This window comes from Falco cherrug, chromosome 4, assembly GCF_023634085.1.
Source record: "Falco cherrug isolate bFalChe1 chromosome 4, bFalChe1.pri, whole genome shotgun sequence".
NCBI classification, from domain to species: Eukaryota; Metazoa; Chordata; class Aves; order Falconiformes; family Falconidae; genus Falco; species Falco cherrug.
Window position 1 is genome coordinate 82765754 of NC_073700.1, and position 18645 is coordinate 82784398.

General features: G+C 42.2%; 1 protein-coding gene and 1 long non-coding RNA gene across 3 annotated transcripts in view; one reads left to right on the forward strand and one right to left on the reverse strand.

Moving 5' to 3' along the window:
* BZW2 (basic leucine zipper and W2 domains 2) overlaps nucleotides 1-459 on the forward strand; it is a 56592-nt gene extending 56133 nt beyond the window's left edge. For both annotated transcript variants that reach the window (XM_055706597.1, XM_055706596.1), the window contains one exon: nucleotides 3-459. In XM_055706597.1, the coding sequence (XP_055562572.1) occupies nucleotides 3-31 (29 nt within the window). In that variant the 3' untranslated portion in view covers nucleotides 32-459. The remainder of the gene's footprint in view (nucleotides 1-2) is intronic.
* A 382-nt stretch (nucleotides 460-841) lies between these two features.
* On the reverse strand, nucleotides 842-18433 carry LOC114017512 (uncharacterized). The gene is made up of 3 exons (XR_003562615.2): nucleotides 18340-18433; nucleotides 2116-3003; nucleotides 842-1431 (listed from the first exon to the last, which is right to left on the reverse strand). It is a non-coding gene; the product is annotated as an uncharacterized LOC114017512 (long non-coding RNA).
* Nucleotides 18434-18645: the final 212 nt, after the last annotated feature.

The window sequence follows — 18645 nt, forward strand, 5'->3', positions numbered from 1 at the left end:
AGAGTCGGAGTCTGAAGGGGAGGAGAACTGAGACAGTTCAACAAAGCACAGTTTCAATCTAGGTTAATGCCAAATGCGCTTGGGAATGCCGTACTGTTCAAGCAAAGAGGCTTTACTTCAGTGTCATACAGAAAACTATAGGCTAGGCTTTCCTTTTGTTTAGAAGAATAAAGGTTTTTAATGGAGCCCTGAGGCATTAGATGCTTTACTTGGGACTCTACCTCTGGCTCATTGTACACTAACTTAGGCAAAGACATTCAGCAAGGAGCCATGTAGAAAAAGTGAAATGAAATACTTATGGACTCCTTTTTATTAACAGTCTTTTTCAGGTACTATGGTAAATGAACACTCCAATTTCTGTTTATAGAACTGTTTGGTCTGTGTTTGTAGCTCAATATTGGCTTGTGTATGTGATTTGACACCACCACATTTTTTTGAATAAATGGCTTTTATATCTTAGTTTTGTGGTGTTAGTGTATGCTTTTTAAGTTTTTATGATTCTTCAAGTGAAAATTACACAAGAATAGCAAGACATTGGTTTCATACTTCTTACCCAAAAAATCAGCATATGTAGTTGATTGGGATCACTGTCTAATCTTTATTGCCGTATTTCCACATAACTTTGGACATAAGCCAGATTCCGTAACAAATATCGATTTATTCCATTAATTCAAAGAAAATTTACAGGAACAAATCTGTGGAGTCCCCATTATGCAAGTGATAAGTAGCATAATGTGCGGTCTCAGCTCAAACTATACTTTGTTATTGGCGAGGGCTAAATTGTTCAAGAGAAAACATGTCATTTTAGAACATTAGCTTCGAAACACATGACTAGAAGTCATTACATGTGAAATCTGAAATTTATTTACATCGCCATGATGTTGCAGTCAGATATTTGACTGAAATACAGAAAACTAATCTTTAAACTTCTCAGGACCCATCACACTTTCTTGAATATTCACCTTGTGCCTTGATGTGATGCCACTTAAAATTCCAGTGCCTGGGACCTGACAGGGATGTTGCATAAATAGAGCCAATGCACGGGTTAGTACATGCATGTAAGTCTCAAAACCCAAGCCCAGAGCCCTGATGTTGTGGGAAGACTCAGCCAGCACTTGGGATCAGAGTTCCTGGAATCCAGTGTTGTGCCTTGTGGATGTGAACGCAACAGCAAAGGTCCAGCGCAGCACCATCGTCTGACTTGCACCTTTTTTTTACACAGCAGAGAATTGGGTAACAGTTGCTGCGATTTTATTTCTCACAAGTTACTTTAGAAGTAGTCTACTGCCCCAGTCCTCCCTCTGCTGTCTGTGCCTCACCATGCTGGTGGCCCAGAATGACTAGGGTTGCAAGTCAGTCTGCTGCTACATAGCACTGCTCCAGTTCAGCTTCTCTTTAAGAAGGTGTAACTTAAACACTCTGCATCCTTCCCTTTAAACATAAGAGTTAAATCCACGTGAAATATGAGTGATTGGATTAGTAAGGTTAAGAAAAAGCAGGCTTGTATTCTTACAGGGGAAGAGTATAATTAACTAACGAAGTGGTGTATTTTGTCACTAGAAACCAATAAGCTAACAAATAGTACAGATTTTTTTTATGGAAAAGTCATATAAAGCACAGATCATATGGTTGTAAATGTCTCAGTATGTATCTAGCTTTACTAGAAACAGCAAATAGCAAGTGGAAATCAAGCACTGTTGAATGCCAGCTTTCCATCTAGAACAACATTTATTTTGTAACACTTATTGATCTTTGAAAGGGGAAATATGTCATGTGGATATTTCCAGTAACTTAGAGGAGACAGTAAGAATCATATTCAAAAACAGAACTGATGCATTAGCTGCACACTTTCCATTTGTCTTTGTTATGACAGAAAATAAATTTGCCAGGCACTACTGACCTGGGGACCATCTCTTCACAAACTCTGCAGCTGTGAAGTGGTAGTATTGAGTCATTATTGCCAAAACCATTTCACAATCAAAATTGTGGTTTTTTGAGGTACCAATGAATACTCAGTTGTGTGTATGTAAAACTACTTCTCTGTATAGCCTAAAACTCAAACCGATTTCAAAGGTGCCCATTTAGAATAATGTGCAGAGGATACCATAAGCATACCTGCAGCTGGAGTGCCAGGGATGGCAAGGTAAAGGCTGGCTTCCTGCGGGCTGGCTGGGCCATCTGCTGGAGAGAAAACTCATCGTTGGCAGGAGGCACTTGGTGGCAAAAGGCAGCAAGTCTCGGATGCTGGCTGCAGCCTCAAGCCAGGCGCATTCATGCTCAGTAGGATCCACTTCACTGAAGTTCAGGTACCTACAAGCCAGGCACCGATCAAGTTGGACTCAATGATCTTTATAGGTCCCTTCCAACTTGAGAGATTCTACGACTGCTGATGCAGTTGTCCCAGGCTCCATTTATAGATGTTGTGTTGGAGAAACACGGGTTTAAGACAGGGCTGCTGGCCATGCTGAAACCTGTGATGCAGAGCAGGATGAGGAGTTGCACCCTGGACTGATGGTAGGTGTCTAATTTTCAGTGACACAACTCCCAGAACCCGATATCTTCCATGTGTCTGATGTTTAGCTCCTGGGAAACCCTCTCAGCTTTCCCTCCTCCAGCAAAATGATGCATTATTTTGCTTAGGCACTGTTTCTTAATCTAGTTTTCAGGAATTTTTTCCACTTAAATCTCTGAGATCAGCTCAGATGGGGAGTTTTCACACATGTATTTCCATCCAGCATTTCGCATACCTGCTGTTAACCAAACTAGGTAGGGGCACAAATACAGATAGACCTTGTTTGCATCAGACCAAATTTCAGTACAAATGTATGTCATGATTAGGCTTTTCAAGAATTCTGTGGTTTAGAAGCTGGGCGAGGTTTTTGATGGTGACTCTTCAGGCAAAGCACCCTTCCCTGGAAGCCTTCACCAAGTCTGCATTTCAGTTAAAAATGTCCCCAATCCAAAGCATTTCTTTAACACAGCCCTTGAAGTAGCATTTCTCTGCTAAAGAAATGAAAGTTAGAGTCAACACTAAATATATTCTTCAAATACAGAGTAAATTGTCTTACAAAAATAAAAAGATACTGCATAGAAAATATGCTTCACATAATACATTGCATTTAATTTTGAAACATCAGTGGAACCTAAATGTCAGAACTATACACACCTCTCTTACCCAACAATAAATTGCAATGGGATGCACTTTAACATGGGGATTATTGAATTTGAAGGTGATTTTCCCTTCTGGCCTCTCCCTCCTGAAGTCATGCTGAGGTTTTAACTAAGAGAGCCATTTCTATTGCTTTAAAACATTCTCCTAGCATGCAGGTTCCCTCCCAGAGAGGGACAGCATCTTTCTTGGGATGCCACAGTGAGTTAGGTTCTATGGTTCCCCTGGTTAAAGCACTGGGCAGAAATCTGAAAGGTGTCGATACAGTTCCTGTTTCTTCTGGCTTCAACTGCCTGACTGCGTTGGAGGCTTGTCTGTGTCAGACTCTGTACAAAGGGGGTTCCTACCCCACAGCAGTTAATAATCCTGCAGATCACAAACCATCATCAAGCTGGCACTTCAGTGTTTTCAGCAGCAACCCTGCTTGCACCTTCACCGTGTTTTGAGCAATAGAGATTTACCTGCAGGACATGTAATGGCCTTCCACGCCAGCATCCCTCTCATCTGCTTAGCCAGCACATCCCAAACCCAGTGGCCAGACGCATCCTAACAGGAGTGGTGGAAAAGCTCCCAAGCTCATCCCTGGGGCAGCTCCAGGCTGGCTGGGCAAGGAGGGCGTCTACCACCCAAAGAAACCAGCTTCTACGAGGTGAGACCTCTGCGGGGTCCCAGGGTCCAGTCTGCGACTACACCTTGGAGAGGGAGAGATCAGGGGTGGGGGTGGGGGTGTGTGTGCACACAATGAGGATTTTTTACACAAAAGTGGCTCTCGGTAAGTCTAGCAATGAGTTAGCAAATTAAGGAATTTAGCTCTTTGTGCAGTCTTACAGGTGTCAGTAGTTTTCTAACAAACTAACCACATGTCTTGCAACTGAGTTCATCCGCTGGCTACATATATTAAATTAATGGCTAGTTACTCTTCTAGTATTTAAAAGTTTCAGGACATAGATGATCCTGGTGAACTGAAACACATTTTCATTCCACACAGAACCCCAAGTTATTGTAATTACTTCTTTCTGATTAAGGCCCTGTCCATTGTCAAAATGGATTTTAAAATGAAAAACTACTTTTGAACATTATTCTTAAATTATAAATAAAATATATACTTACTAAAATGCTTAATATAGTATATTCAATAGAAATAAAATTTATAAATGTCTAATATTGCTGAAAATACATATTTAGAATTAATATGACATTATTCATGCCTTATTTGAATATTAAAGATCTTTAAATAATATACAAAGACCATTTTATAAATGTTAAATTATTTTTTAAGAAAACTATTTAAAATGTATGTACATGAGAAAGTCACCACGCTAGTGCAAAGCATGTGTGAAGTACTAAAGGAAGATAATTAAACACAGAATATTTTGACTACAATTCAGTTTCATTCCATGAAAGTTGTTATTTCAAAGTGAATAAACTACCTTGTAACTTCAAAACTTTTACAATATATTTTTGTTTTGTTAAGAGTATTGTTGGCTTTACTCAAAAAACCTTGTTTTCAATAAGAACATTCAGAAAATTCAGAACACCAGGATTTTGAAGCATTGTTTACACATAATGTGTTTGCTTGGAATTTACCCTACTCTGCACTAGTAACTGAGGTGACAACCAGACAAACAAGTGATTCAGCTTTTCCCTTCCTGTGCTGTAAGAAACAGTTGGGCAACTACTTTAAGAAAACACACAGAATTTACCATCTAGCTGGTAAAATAGCTTTTAGGTACCTTTTAATACCTCTCAGCTATGCATTATTTTACCTCTGCAGCTTTTCAAATTAGAAGATTCAAAGGCTATTAAAAAATCTCTTAAAATACCACTTCTTTTGTATTTTAAGCATAATTCAGGATATGCTATTTATTAACAACTTTACTTGTAACGTAGGAATGCCTTGAAACCCTCGTCATGGCCCAGCACAAACTGAGCCATGTGGAGGCACATCCATGCATGAGAAGCAGCTACTCTTATCACATCTTCTCTGGGCTTGAGAAACACCTTTCAGAAGGGCTGCTATTCTTCATTAAGAGCTATGAGGTAGGGGGTTCTCTTATGACTTACCTAGCCAAGCTCCTGGGTAAGACTTTTGAGGATCAAACACTTCACGCCTGTTGCTTGGCATATAACAGAGCTGGGCAGAAAAACTGAAACAAGTGAGCAGTTTGCATGATCGTTTTCCAACTCTTGAGAGCAGGCCAAAAGGGTTAGCAAGCTTAAGTATAAACACAGGATAGTGGTATAACGTGAAAAGCATAAAATATGCTAAACAGTGCTACAACATATGCTTTCAGTACTACCCACACCAGTGCTCATTACCACATCTTTAAGCTACACACACTCCTTTGTAATAATGGAGCTCATGTTTTCCTGCTCTCTCTAGGGTCATATTAGCCAGCTTCCATAATTTTTGTAATTTCCACAAAAGCTAGGTTTTGGGTTTTCTTAAGTCTCATGCAGGTATGACTTTTTTTTTTTTTGCTGAAAACACTGAAACTCTTTCGCTTCTCAAATAATCACTTGACACTCAAATCAAGGGTTCAAGTGACAAGGAGACATTTGCTCAAATGTTTAAAAGCACACACCACCACCCCATCCCCCACCCCCCAGTCCATTTAGAGGCATAAGGTGTGTTAAACAAGGTCTCATAAATGGGTGGTGGGGGGGTCAATTAACGTTGACCTGCAATGCAGCCATAATTCACGGTTTAAGATGCAGAACTTTGTTCAAACACCCATCCACCAACCTGAGAGGGATGGAGGCCCTTCCTCCCTCCGCAGGTAGCACTCAGGCTTTGGGTCTCTGGTGGAGCTCATTGTGGGGCTCCAGCTCCCACCACAGCCCCCAGACGGTGGTGCCTGGGGCAGGGCACCGACAAGCAACTGTGGTATTGCATTAGCAGCAAGAAGCAGGCTTCTTGGCATCTTGTAGTTGAGCAGCATATTATTATTTCAAGACAGCTTGTGCACTTAAGCAATGACAGATCAGCTCTTCAAGAGAAGCAAAGAGCATGAGAAAATGCAGCCCAATCCCTTACTTTCAGTGGTGTAAGGGGGTGGGGTTGCTGAACTCTGGCTTCTGTTTTGAACCCCTTCCTCAAAATGCGAGCTTTCAAAACCACGGGTTCAGATGTAGGGCACGTGAAGCTTCAGCCTTGCTGAGTTTGTCTGAATAGCACAAATTGAAGAAGACTTCACAGAAGTCACAAAACCTGCTGCTCTCAAACATGCCCTTGCTGAGGCACTGGTAAACTGCCTGGTAATTTTAACAGGTCTCCTCTGGCATCTCAAAGGCTTTGCTTTGAGTTTCTGTCATGTTCATGAAGTACCTTTAAAATCACATTGGCACTTAAAATGGGGCTTCTGATTACCTAAAATAAGGCTTATGCGCTGACTAAGAAATAACAGTCCTTTCTCAAAAGGAGCCATAAACACTATTACATGGGTTAATTGCAGCCATCCATTCAATGCTGGCCGAGTTGTGCTGGTTATCAAGAACCAAAATGAGGACAAATTGCATAAGCATATATTTTCCCAAAAAGGCCACATCTTTTGAGTTAGCAGGGAGGAAAAAGAAAACCTTCAGGGTTGGCTTCTTCATCTTCACCAGGCTTTTGGTTTTGTGCTATGACATTTAAAGAAAAGTTAATTCCTGCTCCTTACCAGCCATGCGGGCCTTTAGACATCCATGTAAACAGAAACAAATCCAGGGAAGGGAAGTTATGCCAACACCTGCAGAAGACACGACTCGGGCAGGCGAGCACTCCCAGGCTGTGTGCGCAGCCTACATGTGGCCCTTGGCACAGAGCTGCTGCGCTGGCATCCCGGGTGACCTGCTCACTTGGTATTTTTTCCAGGCAGGGACCCAATTACCAGCATGACAGTGGCCGCGGTTCCTTCCCACAGAAGCCTGCTATCACCCCACGTGCTAGCAGTGTTTTCAGATGCTTGGCCCCTTCTGGGTTTCTTCTTTCCAGTTTACCCACATTACTCTCAGACAAGAAAGAAGTCCCGAGCTTATAAAGGACCTCAGGAGCTTCAGCAGGAGCTGTGCAGGTTGGAGTCTCACCTCACCACTGCTCCCTGCTGCCCTGGGGCACCAAGGGCCATACTGGGAGAACAGTGTCCTTAGTCTGACTGAGATCCTAAGTTATCCAGACAAAGAGGAGAGCAAAGAGTATGTGCTTGCTTTCCCGCTGCCTCTCCCACAAGGGAGGCAAGAGAGAAATGCACTTGTTGGTCTCAGCCATCACTAAGCAGGACTACACAGGTGGCTGTTTTGCAGACGTACAGGACGTGCTCCCTGCCCACTGGAGAGGCATTGCTGGACGGTACATGCCGATATCCACCACCAGGGGGCTGGAACCAGCTGATCTTTAAGGCCCCTTCCAACCCAAACCATTCCATCATCTTCTCCCAGCCAGCACGATGAAAGAGCCCAATGCTGGAACTGCCAATATGACACAGCTGCAAACTGACAGGCAACATTCTGGTACTTGGATCTGTCACTCCCACGGCTGTTGGCTGCCAGAAACTCAAATTACCTCAGTCCAAGTGTCTCATTTAACAGCTTAACGTTAATGACTGCCACTGCATCCTACACTCATCACTAGCACTTCTATTGATGGTGTTACAAGACTCAAGTGTCTGCTTCTGCACTGTCCCGCACCTGTCACCCTGCGGGACTGCAGGGAAACTGCAAACTGCTCAGGAACTCCACTAACACACCCATGAACACCAAATTTCTCTGATTTAGGAACACACAGGAATAAAAAAAGAAAGATTTGACCCAGAATGAACAAATGGCTGTATACGGCAACTTCATAATGATAAGATGCATTTGCATTGAAGTCTCGTCCAGTACATCAGTTGCCTGAGATTTTTCTGTTTATTTTTCCCTGATGAAATTTAGGAACATTGCAGACAGGCCAACATAACTCTCTCCATCTCGTTACACGTCATTGCTGGGTTATTTGCATAACACTGACAGCCATAAATTACACCAGAAGAAATAAACAGTATTGTTGATGCATCCAAGGATATGACCAAAATAAGGTCTGTAGGCAGACCTATGTTATTAGGCTCACTAGTCTAGCTGGGAAAAATCAATAAGCTTTCAAGTACCTCAGTCCTTCTCCAGGTCCAAAATAGAAGCAGCACAGCCTTGAAAAAAAAGAAAAACCAACTGAGAACAACCGCTCTGCAATGTAGTTAGACTTTTATCAATAAAACCACCTGAGAGAAAACAGATGGTATCTGTGATACTGAAGGATATTCTAAAGGGAAGTGGGCAGGCACATAGTTTATAGTTTGTGGAATAAGTAGGACGTGTCAGTGGAAGCAAAGGTTAAAAGATATCACAATCTCTCTTACTGTGTTGATACCTGAAGAAGTTCAAATCTAGAACATTCAGACTTCTCCCTCCTCGCTCAAGGGTCACAGACAGCACTACACTAACTGGGAAAAAAACGGTATTTGGCATGTGGCTGGGTGCCCATCCATGCAGCAAGTCTGTCCCTTTCTGTCCCTATGATTCAGGCCCTTGGGATAACACCAATGCAAAGAAGTCTTCTGAAAGAGCCTGGAGACTACACTTCCACAACCAGAAATTTCTCTCGTGTCAGGAGAAGGAAGCAGTGTATGAACAGACCCGGAAGATCACACTTTTCCCAGCTTTTGAATATAAAATAAAAATTCTGTGGTTTTACCAAGATAGTTGGATTTTGAGGTTAACAGAAACAATGTTATATTTCCACTTGCTATGACAGACTTCCTATCTATCTTCTGCATTTTGCTTTGAGCTTAAAACATTAATAAACCCAGAAACCTCTGAACCTGTAAAGCTGTTCCAAAAGAAACCATTAAGGCTGATTTCTAATCAAAGGGTACCTCAAACTACACCCAGCTGAGAACATCCGGAATTCTCCCCCCTCCTCCTCAGAAAACACACATAATTCAAGAAATCCAACATGGAAATGCCTTCTGCTCCCAGGCAGATCACCTCTCCCCTACAGGTTGGCCCAGGTTTCCAGAAAGACTGGGGAAACATCTTGTTACACTCAGCTCAACTTCTGGACCTGCCATCAGAGCCATCTGCCCTCCTGTGCTGCTGGCTGCCAAAGCAACTGTGCAGCAGTACCTGCTGCAGCCCCTCACCTCAGGGAAGGAGGGGGGATCCCCTCCTTCCCCAAGGAATGGAGCAGGGACCAAATCCTCTGCTTTGGACCCCCCTTGGTGGCCCCTCCAGCTGGCACACAGCCTCCTGGCTGGGCCCAGGGTAAGCAAATCTCATGAACCACATCTGCTGGCAGACTTCCTCTGTTCCTCAGGGAAATCTGCGTTGAGGGCTAAAATAATCACAGCAGCCAGATTCACGGGGATGCAGTCTCCAGAGATCCCAAATAGGCCAGCAGCTTGTCAGGGGAAACGCCAGTGCCCGGAAATACTGCAGAGACAGAGAAGTACAAGTCCTGAGACGAATACTGGATACAAAAAGCAAGACAGAAAGATAATTTAGAATAACTGCACAAATCAAGGTCATGTGCCGTCACTTCTGCACCAAATAGCATGAATGTACTGCTCTCTCATGTGCTGTTCCTCCCACAGTCACACCCTGGTCCTTGTTGCCAATGTGCAGAGATTGCTTTATCTCGAGTTTTTTTCCTTTTATTTCAGCTTTCATGTGCATTCTGTGCATAATCACATTCACAGTTTCCTTTACATGTTTTCTTTGTTTTGTTTGTGTGGGTGAGTTTTAATATCTTTATACCAGCTTGTTACAGTTTAGCGATTTATGTAGCATCTATGTCATTCTATTTGTGTTATAATTTAGTGGCTGTTAAAGCAACTGAAATGGCTGGTTTTTTTAAAGAAACTTTCCTGAAACAGCAGCTCTTTTTAGGTGCTCCTTTAACTGAAGAATTCTCAGGGCAAAATGCAGCTCAAATGATACAGGTACACATCCGGATGATTTATTTAAAGCTGAATAATACAAGCCTCCCTTCAAGGACTAGCAAAGCAAACAGCCACTTGTTCATGCCCTGTGCGCAAACTCAACTTCATACGTTACTAAACTTCAGGATAGATGAAATGCAAGAATCAGATGCAGGCAAGAATAATCAGGAGGGATAAATGGAAGTTATATGAATATATCTAAAGAAGTCCTAAAGCAACTCGTTCTCATGACCCTAAACTCCAAATGGTTTCCACAGGGTCTGGGAGAGGTCTGAAAGACGTAAGCGGATATACGGACAACTGACTGAAGAGGAACACATGGTGGTGCTGATGTTGCAAAGCAGCCCTGAATTAACGTGAAAAAGGCACAGAAGTGTGGTCTTCTTGAGAATACTAATCCTCAGAGAGGAAGAAAAAGGACAGCTTCTTTCCATATCAAAAAGAGAATCCATTCGCGACAACTTTAATAGTATAGACAAGAACCTAGAAGTAAACTAGAGGAAAAGCACAAAAGCATTGCCTTCTTACAAACATAAACGAGAGAGTGATAGCAAAGCAACAACCTGCCAGCTAAAGTCTTGCAACAATGGGAAGGTCTGAACCATGCTGTGGATGACATTTAAGCTGGAATTTTGTTTCCATGATGAAATTAATGCTGACTGTTCTCACAGGAGGCCGCTTAAAATATCAGAAACCCAGAAAAATTATGGAATTCCCAAGGGTTCTTACTGCACCCCATAAAAAGGCAATGTTGGAAATCCAGATATTCCCCCAAGATACAGGCATCAGAAACAGAAACTCCTTCCAGTTTTCGAGAAGGTATTTGGAGAAAGTGCAATTATTTTACTCACCCACCTCTCACCAGCCATCTTTCGCTGCTGTGCTAGCCTGTAACATGCAGAAATACATTCTTCAGAGGCAAACAAAAAACCAGAAATCACCCAGCCCAGTAAAAGAATATTAAACAGGTCTGATAAAGCACAGTGAAAAAAAACCTATTGAATAAAAATACCAAATGTACTCTACTCCCCAAATGCAGAGGGGCCTACAGCATTTGGTTAGCGCAGGGCACATGTTTGACACAGGAATGTCAAATAAAACAAGCATACAATTTAAGAGAAGAACTGTCTTAGCTGCTTCTGCAGTTCAAGATTTATCCAGTGTCTGGAATAAACCCTGTACTTTTGAGGGATCTTCTGCTTTGTTCTGTCAGGCCTGTGACCTTCCTGTACTTCATCCCAGTCATGGAGATGACACTCGAGGCAGACATCAAGATACTTGAAAATACTTCATGAATTGTCCATTTCTGAAAGATTCTCACATCATCAGAAGGCCACGGCAGCTAACTTTACTACAGATAAGCCATGCCAACAGAGCAGGGTGAGCATACCGACTGTGCTTTACTGAAACTGCAGAAAGAAACAGCACATATACCAGAATCTGGCATTTTGTGTTTCTCTTCTTCCTATGAATTTTTTTTACCTGGGATTTCTGGTTTGGAGCAAACATGTCTATTCTCTCACAAGTGATCTATCCCAATTTAGCAGGAAGTCAAAGGAAAATACCAGCTCATGACATCACATAGAAAAAAGGACTGCTTTGGCTCCTGGACAAATGACATAGAAATGATGATGGAACTGTGTTTATTTAACCTAGATAAAAGAAGGCTGGGGGCAGACCTGACTGCAGTCTCCCACTCTCTAAAAGGAGTTAGAGTAAAGACAGAGCCAAACTGTTCTCAGAGGGACACCGCAAAAGAACAAGGCAACAGCCACAAGTTGCAACACAATCAATTCTGATAACAGAAAAGTTTTTCACCGTAAGAGTACTCAAGCACTGGACCAAGTTGTCCGACAGGTTGTGGTCCTCCATCCTCAGAGATGTTCAAAATTTGACTGAACGTCTCCCTGTGCAAACTGTTGTGGCTCCAGAGTTAGCCCTACTTTGAGCAGAAGGTTGGATCAGATGATCTCCAGAGGTCCCTTCCAACCTGTGTTCTCCATGGTTCTGTGACATGCATGACAACTTGTCACACAGCTCACATGCACAGGGTGAGCAGCAACACAGTCAACAGACAGACCTGGTGAGGAGCACTTAGCTAAACAACTTACATCAGAACCTTGGTGCTGGAACTTCCTTTGTTATGCACAGCATCTCTCCCCACCCTTCTGCTCCCACCATACAAGGTCTTGCTCAGACCATGCTCTACTGTGGTTCTACATACTTGTAAACACTTCAGATTTCTGCTTCTTAGCATATGGTGCCTGATTACTTCAGGATTTCTTGTAGCTCTCCCAAAGAATCACCTGGGAGGGCTTTCAGCAGATGGTATCCATTTTTCCTTCAAACCAAAACCAAGTGGTGATGGTTTCCACCTGAACCTGATAAAGAGGAAATCTTTGGGATGCGATGGTAATGAGAACCTGCAGCAGAGTTAAGACCAATAAAAACTACAATTAATTTGAAAACTGCTTACTCTCTCACTGCTTACACCCCACTGTTAGTCCACAGGCGTTAACATGTCCTGTTAATCACAGAGTTATTGTCTTAACTTGTATTTACTGTTGAAGTTTGCTGGGTTTATATCAGACCTGAAGAACAGATGTGACAGTGGATCAGGTGCCAGCACACTGCATTGATACACTTCCCATGAGAACAGAGTATGATACACACTGTCTCAGAGAGGCCACCTTCCCAGCAGTTATCCACCTCTCCAGAGACACGCAAATGCCTTATACACAACAGCACAAGTAAGTTAGGATTTGGCTGCAGGAAGCATTATACCACTTCGCTACCTGGATCTAGAATTTTGCCTTTTTCTCTTCCAGACTTCACTGAAACCAGCCCAGTTCCAGGACATTCCCAAATCCTGGTCTCAAACAGAAGGACAGGGCTTTGGGTCCCGCCTTTCATGTTATTCAAAATATCATTATACTGCTATTTTCAGCCTCCAGTTGTTTCTTTAATATATTAGATGCAACAAACTCTCCTTATCGTAATCCTCCACCACCATCAAAATGGATTTTAAATGTGCTGAAAGGCGTTTCTTACAATTAAGATAAGATCTTCAGAAAATCCCAAGAACTAGCTTCTGAATCTATAAAATGCGTATTTGCCTCTTTCACTACTTTTCGAAGGCTGACCTCTGAAATACACTTTCCCTTTAAAGTCAGTGGCCTGGTCCTGTTTTAGTTCTTCAATGGTATTATTTTTCCCCTCACCTGTCTATAAATGTTAGAGGGACAAACTTCACCAAACCTATCTTTTGTCTGGCAAGCACTGTTCATGAGACGATTCAAAAGACATGAGCATCAACTGAACTAACAAGTCAACATTATTGTTACACTGCAATGTATTTTCACCCACTGCATGGTAGATGGGGTGGGAATCATAAAGAATGGCTTAAAAAGCAAGGCTGGACATCCAGCTACTCCATCCAGAACAACTGCTTCACACTTACCTATAGCTGCTTTTACTTGAAAAGAGCTTCCCTTCTAGGTAGTTTTCTAACAGTGATTTACATTTCCATGCTTAATGCAAGGACTTTATGTGATTTTGATTCTGGTCAGAAAGTTAATCAAAAAATACATTCAGCATATGTCTTTCCAAGAGCACAAATGAACAAACCATTATTTCTTCAGCAGTCATTCGTAACAACTTGTTAACTTTATTAAACTGAACATTTGTTGTGTGTTTGCCTTTGGAGGAGCTAATTTCTGACCTAGTTGTGGGTTGCTCCAGCCACTGTACTTAAATGGCCTATTTTCCTGTTCTGATTTCCCCTTTTTAATCTACAATGCTCCACTTCACTAAAAATTAATTAAATAAAAATGCCAAAAATAAATAAAAATTCTCCTCTGCAGAAATGTATGCCTGATCCAAACAACACAGGCAAGTTTATTCTGTACACCAGAATCATCTCTCCCTTGTGTCTTGCTCATCATAATCATCAACGTGACACACCACCACAGCACCTTGCTCGTCTGCCCGTAAGACAGCAAAGATCAGTGCAACAGCTACACCTGCCTATGCTGTTCCTCACCGCCTGGTGCCAGAAAGGGCTTCTTTAACATTGTGGGTGGAATGGCACAAGCACAATAGCACTGCCAGGGAACTGGTTTTGTTCCAGGAAGTGGAGAGAAATTCACCACGGCACAGCCAATTCCTTAATAAATGAGTCAGTAAACAACTGGAGTGTATCTTCATGACATTTGCACTGAATTCAGCTTAAAAAAACCCCAACCCTTGATAGTTACTGCAGATAACATTTTAAGTGTATGTTTTATTGACTCCATATATGCTACCTGCTGCGTTACTGATAACTAAGGTGACTAATTGACACCACTGAGTAACTGAGGCAGTTCATGTGACTGAGATGACTCAGATTTCCCTTTTCTGTGACACAATAAATGTCTGGACATTGGAGCCTCTACTTCCCATGCAGAGACACAGCTGATCACAAACAGCATTTTACTTCACAGACTTTGTTGACCCAAACACAGATCCTACAGCCATCATCAAACTTCAGACACACTTACTGGCCCAAGTGCAGGAACATGCTTTAATGGTCAACTGCCATGGTAGGATAAGCCCCTTTATTTACTCCAAGTTAATCCAGCTGAAACCCTTCCCCTTTGGGCATATATGCCATTCACTTCAACACCAACACCTAAAAATGTCAACGGTACATAATAAATACTTTGAAAACAATTTAGACAGCAGATGCTTGGCTTGTTTTTTAGAGCTGATGCAGTATGCTTTAAAAACCATCCTGTGGGGCCCTTTTGTACATATAAAAGGAAAATGACAAATTCCCTAGATGCTGCATCATCATAGCAACAAGTAAAAAATTACTGATTTTAACACTGTCATTTCTGGTTTTCCTATAGTGTCTTAAAGGAAGCAAAATGACTAATGCTAGACTTTAAAAACAACAAAACAAACAGAAATACAACAAATGTAGCCAGAAACTAAAATTATGCAAGGTGCATTCCAAGTTTAAAATTCTAATGGCATTAGCCCTGGTTTTAACATGCCTGATTGTCTTGTGATAGAGTTCACACAATTTAGACTTATGCTTATTTTTCCTACTATCACAAGTATTTTGCTGATACATTTAAGAAGAAAAAGTCAAACTAAAGCCTAACATTAATAGTTACAAGTACAGAGATTGCATGTGGCATTCCTGCTCCTGAAAACACCTCGGTTTTTTAATTTGTTTTTCCTCTCCCCGATTTTGATGTGCATGACAGAGTTTATACAAACAACAGGGGAAGAAAAATGACTTTACAAGACAAAGAGCGAAATGAAATAAGAGAGCCATGAATGGCTTACTGTAAACCTGGGAAAAATAAAGCAATGAAAATAAACTTCTGCAAAGAGTGTTTCACTTACAATGTTTTAGATGCTCCATAATAGCAGAGTAAGGAAAAAGGTTACAGTGTCTCAATTGTAAGACAACAGTATATACTTAAGAACTTTGTATATACTTCAGCCTTCACATTTCAAATTTGTGCCTCAGAAGTGACACAGACCTTTAGATTTCAGGCACATAATAAATAACATAAACCAGCAACAATAATGAAGGATCACAACCTACAGAAACAGAAGAGATTTGCTTGCATTCAGTGTTTCAGCATAAGGCCCCATGCAGAAAACCTTCTGAAAACAACCCAGCTGATGTGACCTTTACAGGGAAATGAAGAGTGAACTACCCAAATGGCTCAATTTCAAGCTCTTCTGATGAGTAAGAAGGATGCCAGCACTGAGCCCCACTGTGTTCACTCCCCTCTCTCCTCGCATACTTTTGTCCCATCTCTGAGTGCACGTCAGCAGCATTACAAGTGCCCAGTGGACTCTTCCCCCCACCACAGTTTCCCATGAAAGAGCGACTAATTCACGCTGTTCATAGCTGCTTCTGTTGCCAGCATTGCCATTGAAAGGCATCAAAGAAAGGCAGGAGAACAAAGACTGTGCAAGGAAGCGGAGAATAAGCATCTGAAAAAACGTGAGGGAAGAAAAGGAAAAGGCATAGTCTGCTCTTGGTTACATCTAGCAGCTCTAGATTCACATAACAGATGTGAGTGCAGAATTTGTCCCCTATAGAGACAAAGAGTGAGGAGATAAATATTTAGGATCTTCACTTGGACCAGTTATTTAAATAAACTTTAAAAAAACCAAACAAAACCCAACACCATCTATGTTTTCCCTTCAGAGAAGGGCTTTCCTCCAACTGCAAGAGAGCCTTTTTATAACTAACAATTGTAATGATCCATTTCTAGCCAGAATACAAGCTAGCTTCTGCAGCCTGATGCAGAATAGGAGCACAGACACACTTCTGACCACTATCACAAATTACAGTAGGCGGCACAGCCGAATTGCTGTAACAGCAAGAAGTAGTATTCTAAATGCAAACCATACTCCAAGTTTGTACTACAACTTGGAAACAGAAATGGAGGAAGGACAAAAAGCACTAGATCCCAGCTACACTAATTTGTCATAGCTCTATTTATTTAATTGAAGCCTCCAATTATTTATATCTGCTGAACTTTGCCCCAGAGTTTATGGTCAGAAGTGGGTACAAGCTAAGTTGCATTAGACCTAGTTAAATGCCTACCCTGAACCTGTAATAGGTACTTCCCACTCGCAAAGGGCTGTAGGAGCTGGGTCCCTTAGTAAGAAACACCAGCCTTAATTAATAAAGTGGAGGTACACCTTTTAATTATTAATAATGAAAGAGATTGTCTGAGGGCGGCAGTGGATGATAATACTGAATAATTCAGCACTATAACCAAAGGAACAACGGCACAGTAACTCTAGATGTGAGCATTTGCAACAAAAATCCAACAAAAACATTTGATATGCTGATGGCTTCTTGTGTTCAGGAAAGGGTATGTATTCAAGATACTCCTTCCTATTGAGTGGGCATCAAACAATTTCTGAAACCTGTCTTTACAATAGAATTAAAAGCAGCTGGTAAAATTGCACTGAAGCAAGCGACTTTATACTAGGCTGGGCCTAGTATATAGACCTGGGCCCAAAAGATCAGAAGTACGGCCCTGTAAAGGCAGTAGCTCCTGTTAGTAAATCTGCATTTCCAATAGGCCAAGTTAGCCACATCAACAATTTAATTAGCAAGGGGAAAAAATCTACAACAGATATTTCACTCATCCTTTCACTTCACAAAGCTGCAGTAGTAGGGACAGTCTGTCTGTCAAGTTTAGAAACAAACTGAAAGCTTCAGCAGCTGTTGAACATTCAGATTTAATTTGTGGTCACAAATACTGCAGAATTTTAATGTGCTGCCTGGCTAGCAGCTGAGAGGTAGACACACATCAGTTAAAAAGTGACGAGTCTTTGTTACTGTATGAGAAAAAAAGTCTGGCAAAACATCAAAAAGCATGACAAGAAGATATTAAAAAAAAAAAAAAAAGGGCAAAAAGATCTGAGTGACAAACCAAGCAAGATGAAGCCTGCTGCTGTTCAGCCTCTTTCTGTCTCACTGCTGGCAAGGATTATTAGCCTGCGTGCCTTCCCTTACCAGACAAAAGGCATCCAAATTACATAAACCAAAACCCTTTTGGAATTTCCTTCCTCAATTGTTTTGATGACAAGTTCCTTTTAAGAACTGTTATGAATTCATCAGAAAATAGATGCTGCTTCTGCTGCTTACTAGGAACTGACCATCACACCACCTCCTCTGGCTCCAAACAGTGACAAAGTAGAACTGCTGTGCTGCATACGCTTACAGACATCCCAAAGGAGGAACATGTCCCCTTGTCTCTTTATGAAGCACAGCAAAAAAATGAAAATAACTTGGACGCTAATCCTGCAACACATGTACACATTCAAGTAGCTGGAAGTGATCAGATTTGTTGTATTTATTATAAAGCATCATCAGCACGGCCTGGCCCACGGCGACTGTGGAGACAGGATTTCAGAAGGTACTAGACAACTGGGACACCATTCAAGCCCGTTAAAAACAGTAACAAAAACTTGGTACTGACCAGTAGGAAATCATTACTAGAGATGAAAGAGTTTGACTACCTGTAAGCAAAAATATTTAACCCTCGAACTAAGGAAATACACAGGTGCAAACACGTAACAACTGGCACAGTGGAAACGTGACTGCTAATAAAACTTTTAAACAGCAGTTTTAAGAAGAGAAATAAATACACAGGTGAATAGGTGGCAAAACTTTAACAGTACTCCAAATACCTCAACGCCCTGGGACGGTAAATCCCTGGACGTTTCCTTCCGGTCACACTGGGCCGCGGCCTACAGGTGGGCACCGCCGCGGGCGGGGCCGGCCCCCACGTTCCCTGAACAACAAAATGGCCGGAGGTGCCCGGCCCGCCCCGGCCGCGGCCCCCGCCAGCTCCCCGCTCCCCAGCCAGCCCCGCGGGCGGGGCGCGCAGCCAGGGCCTCCTCCAGCGGCGGGACAGGTGGCGCTGCCAGCCCCGGGGGCCAGGCCCGGGCCCCGCTCAGCGGGCCGGGCGCGTTCCACCGCCCCGGCGGCCTTCG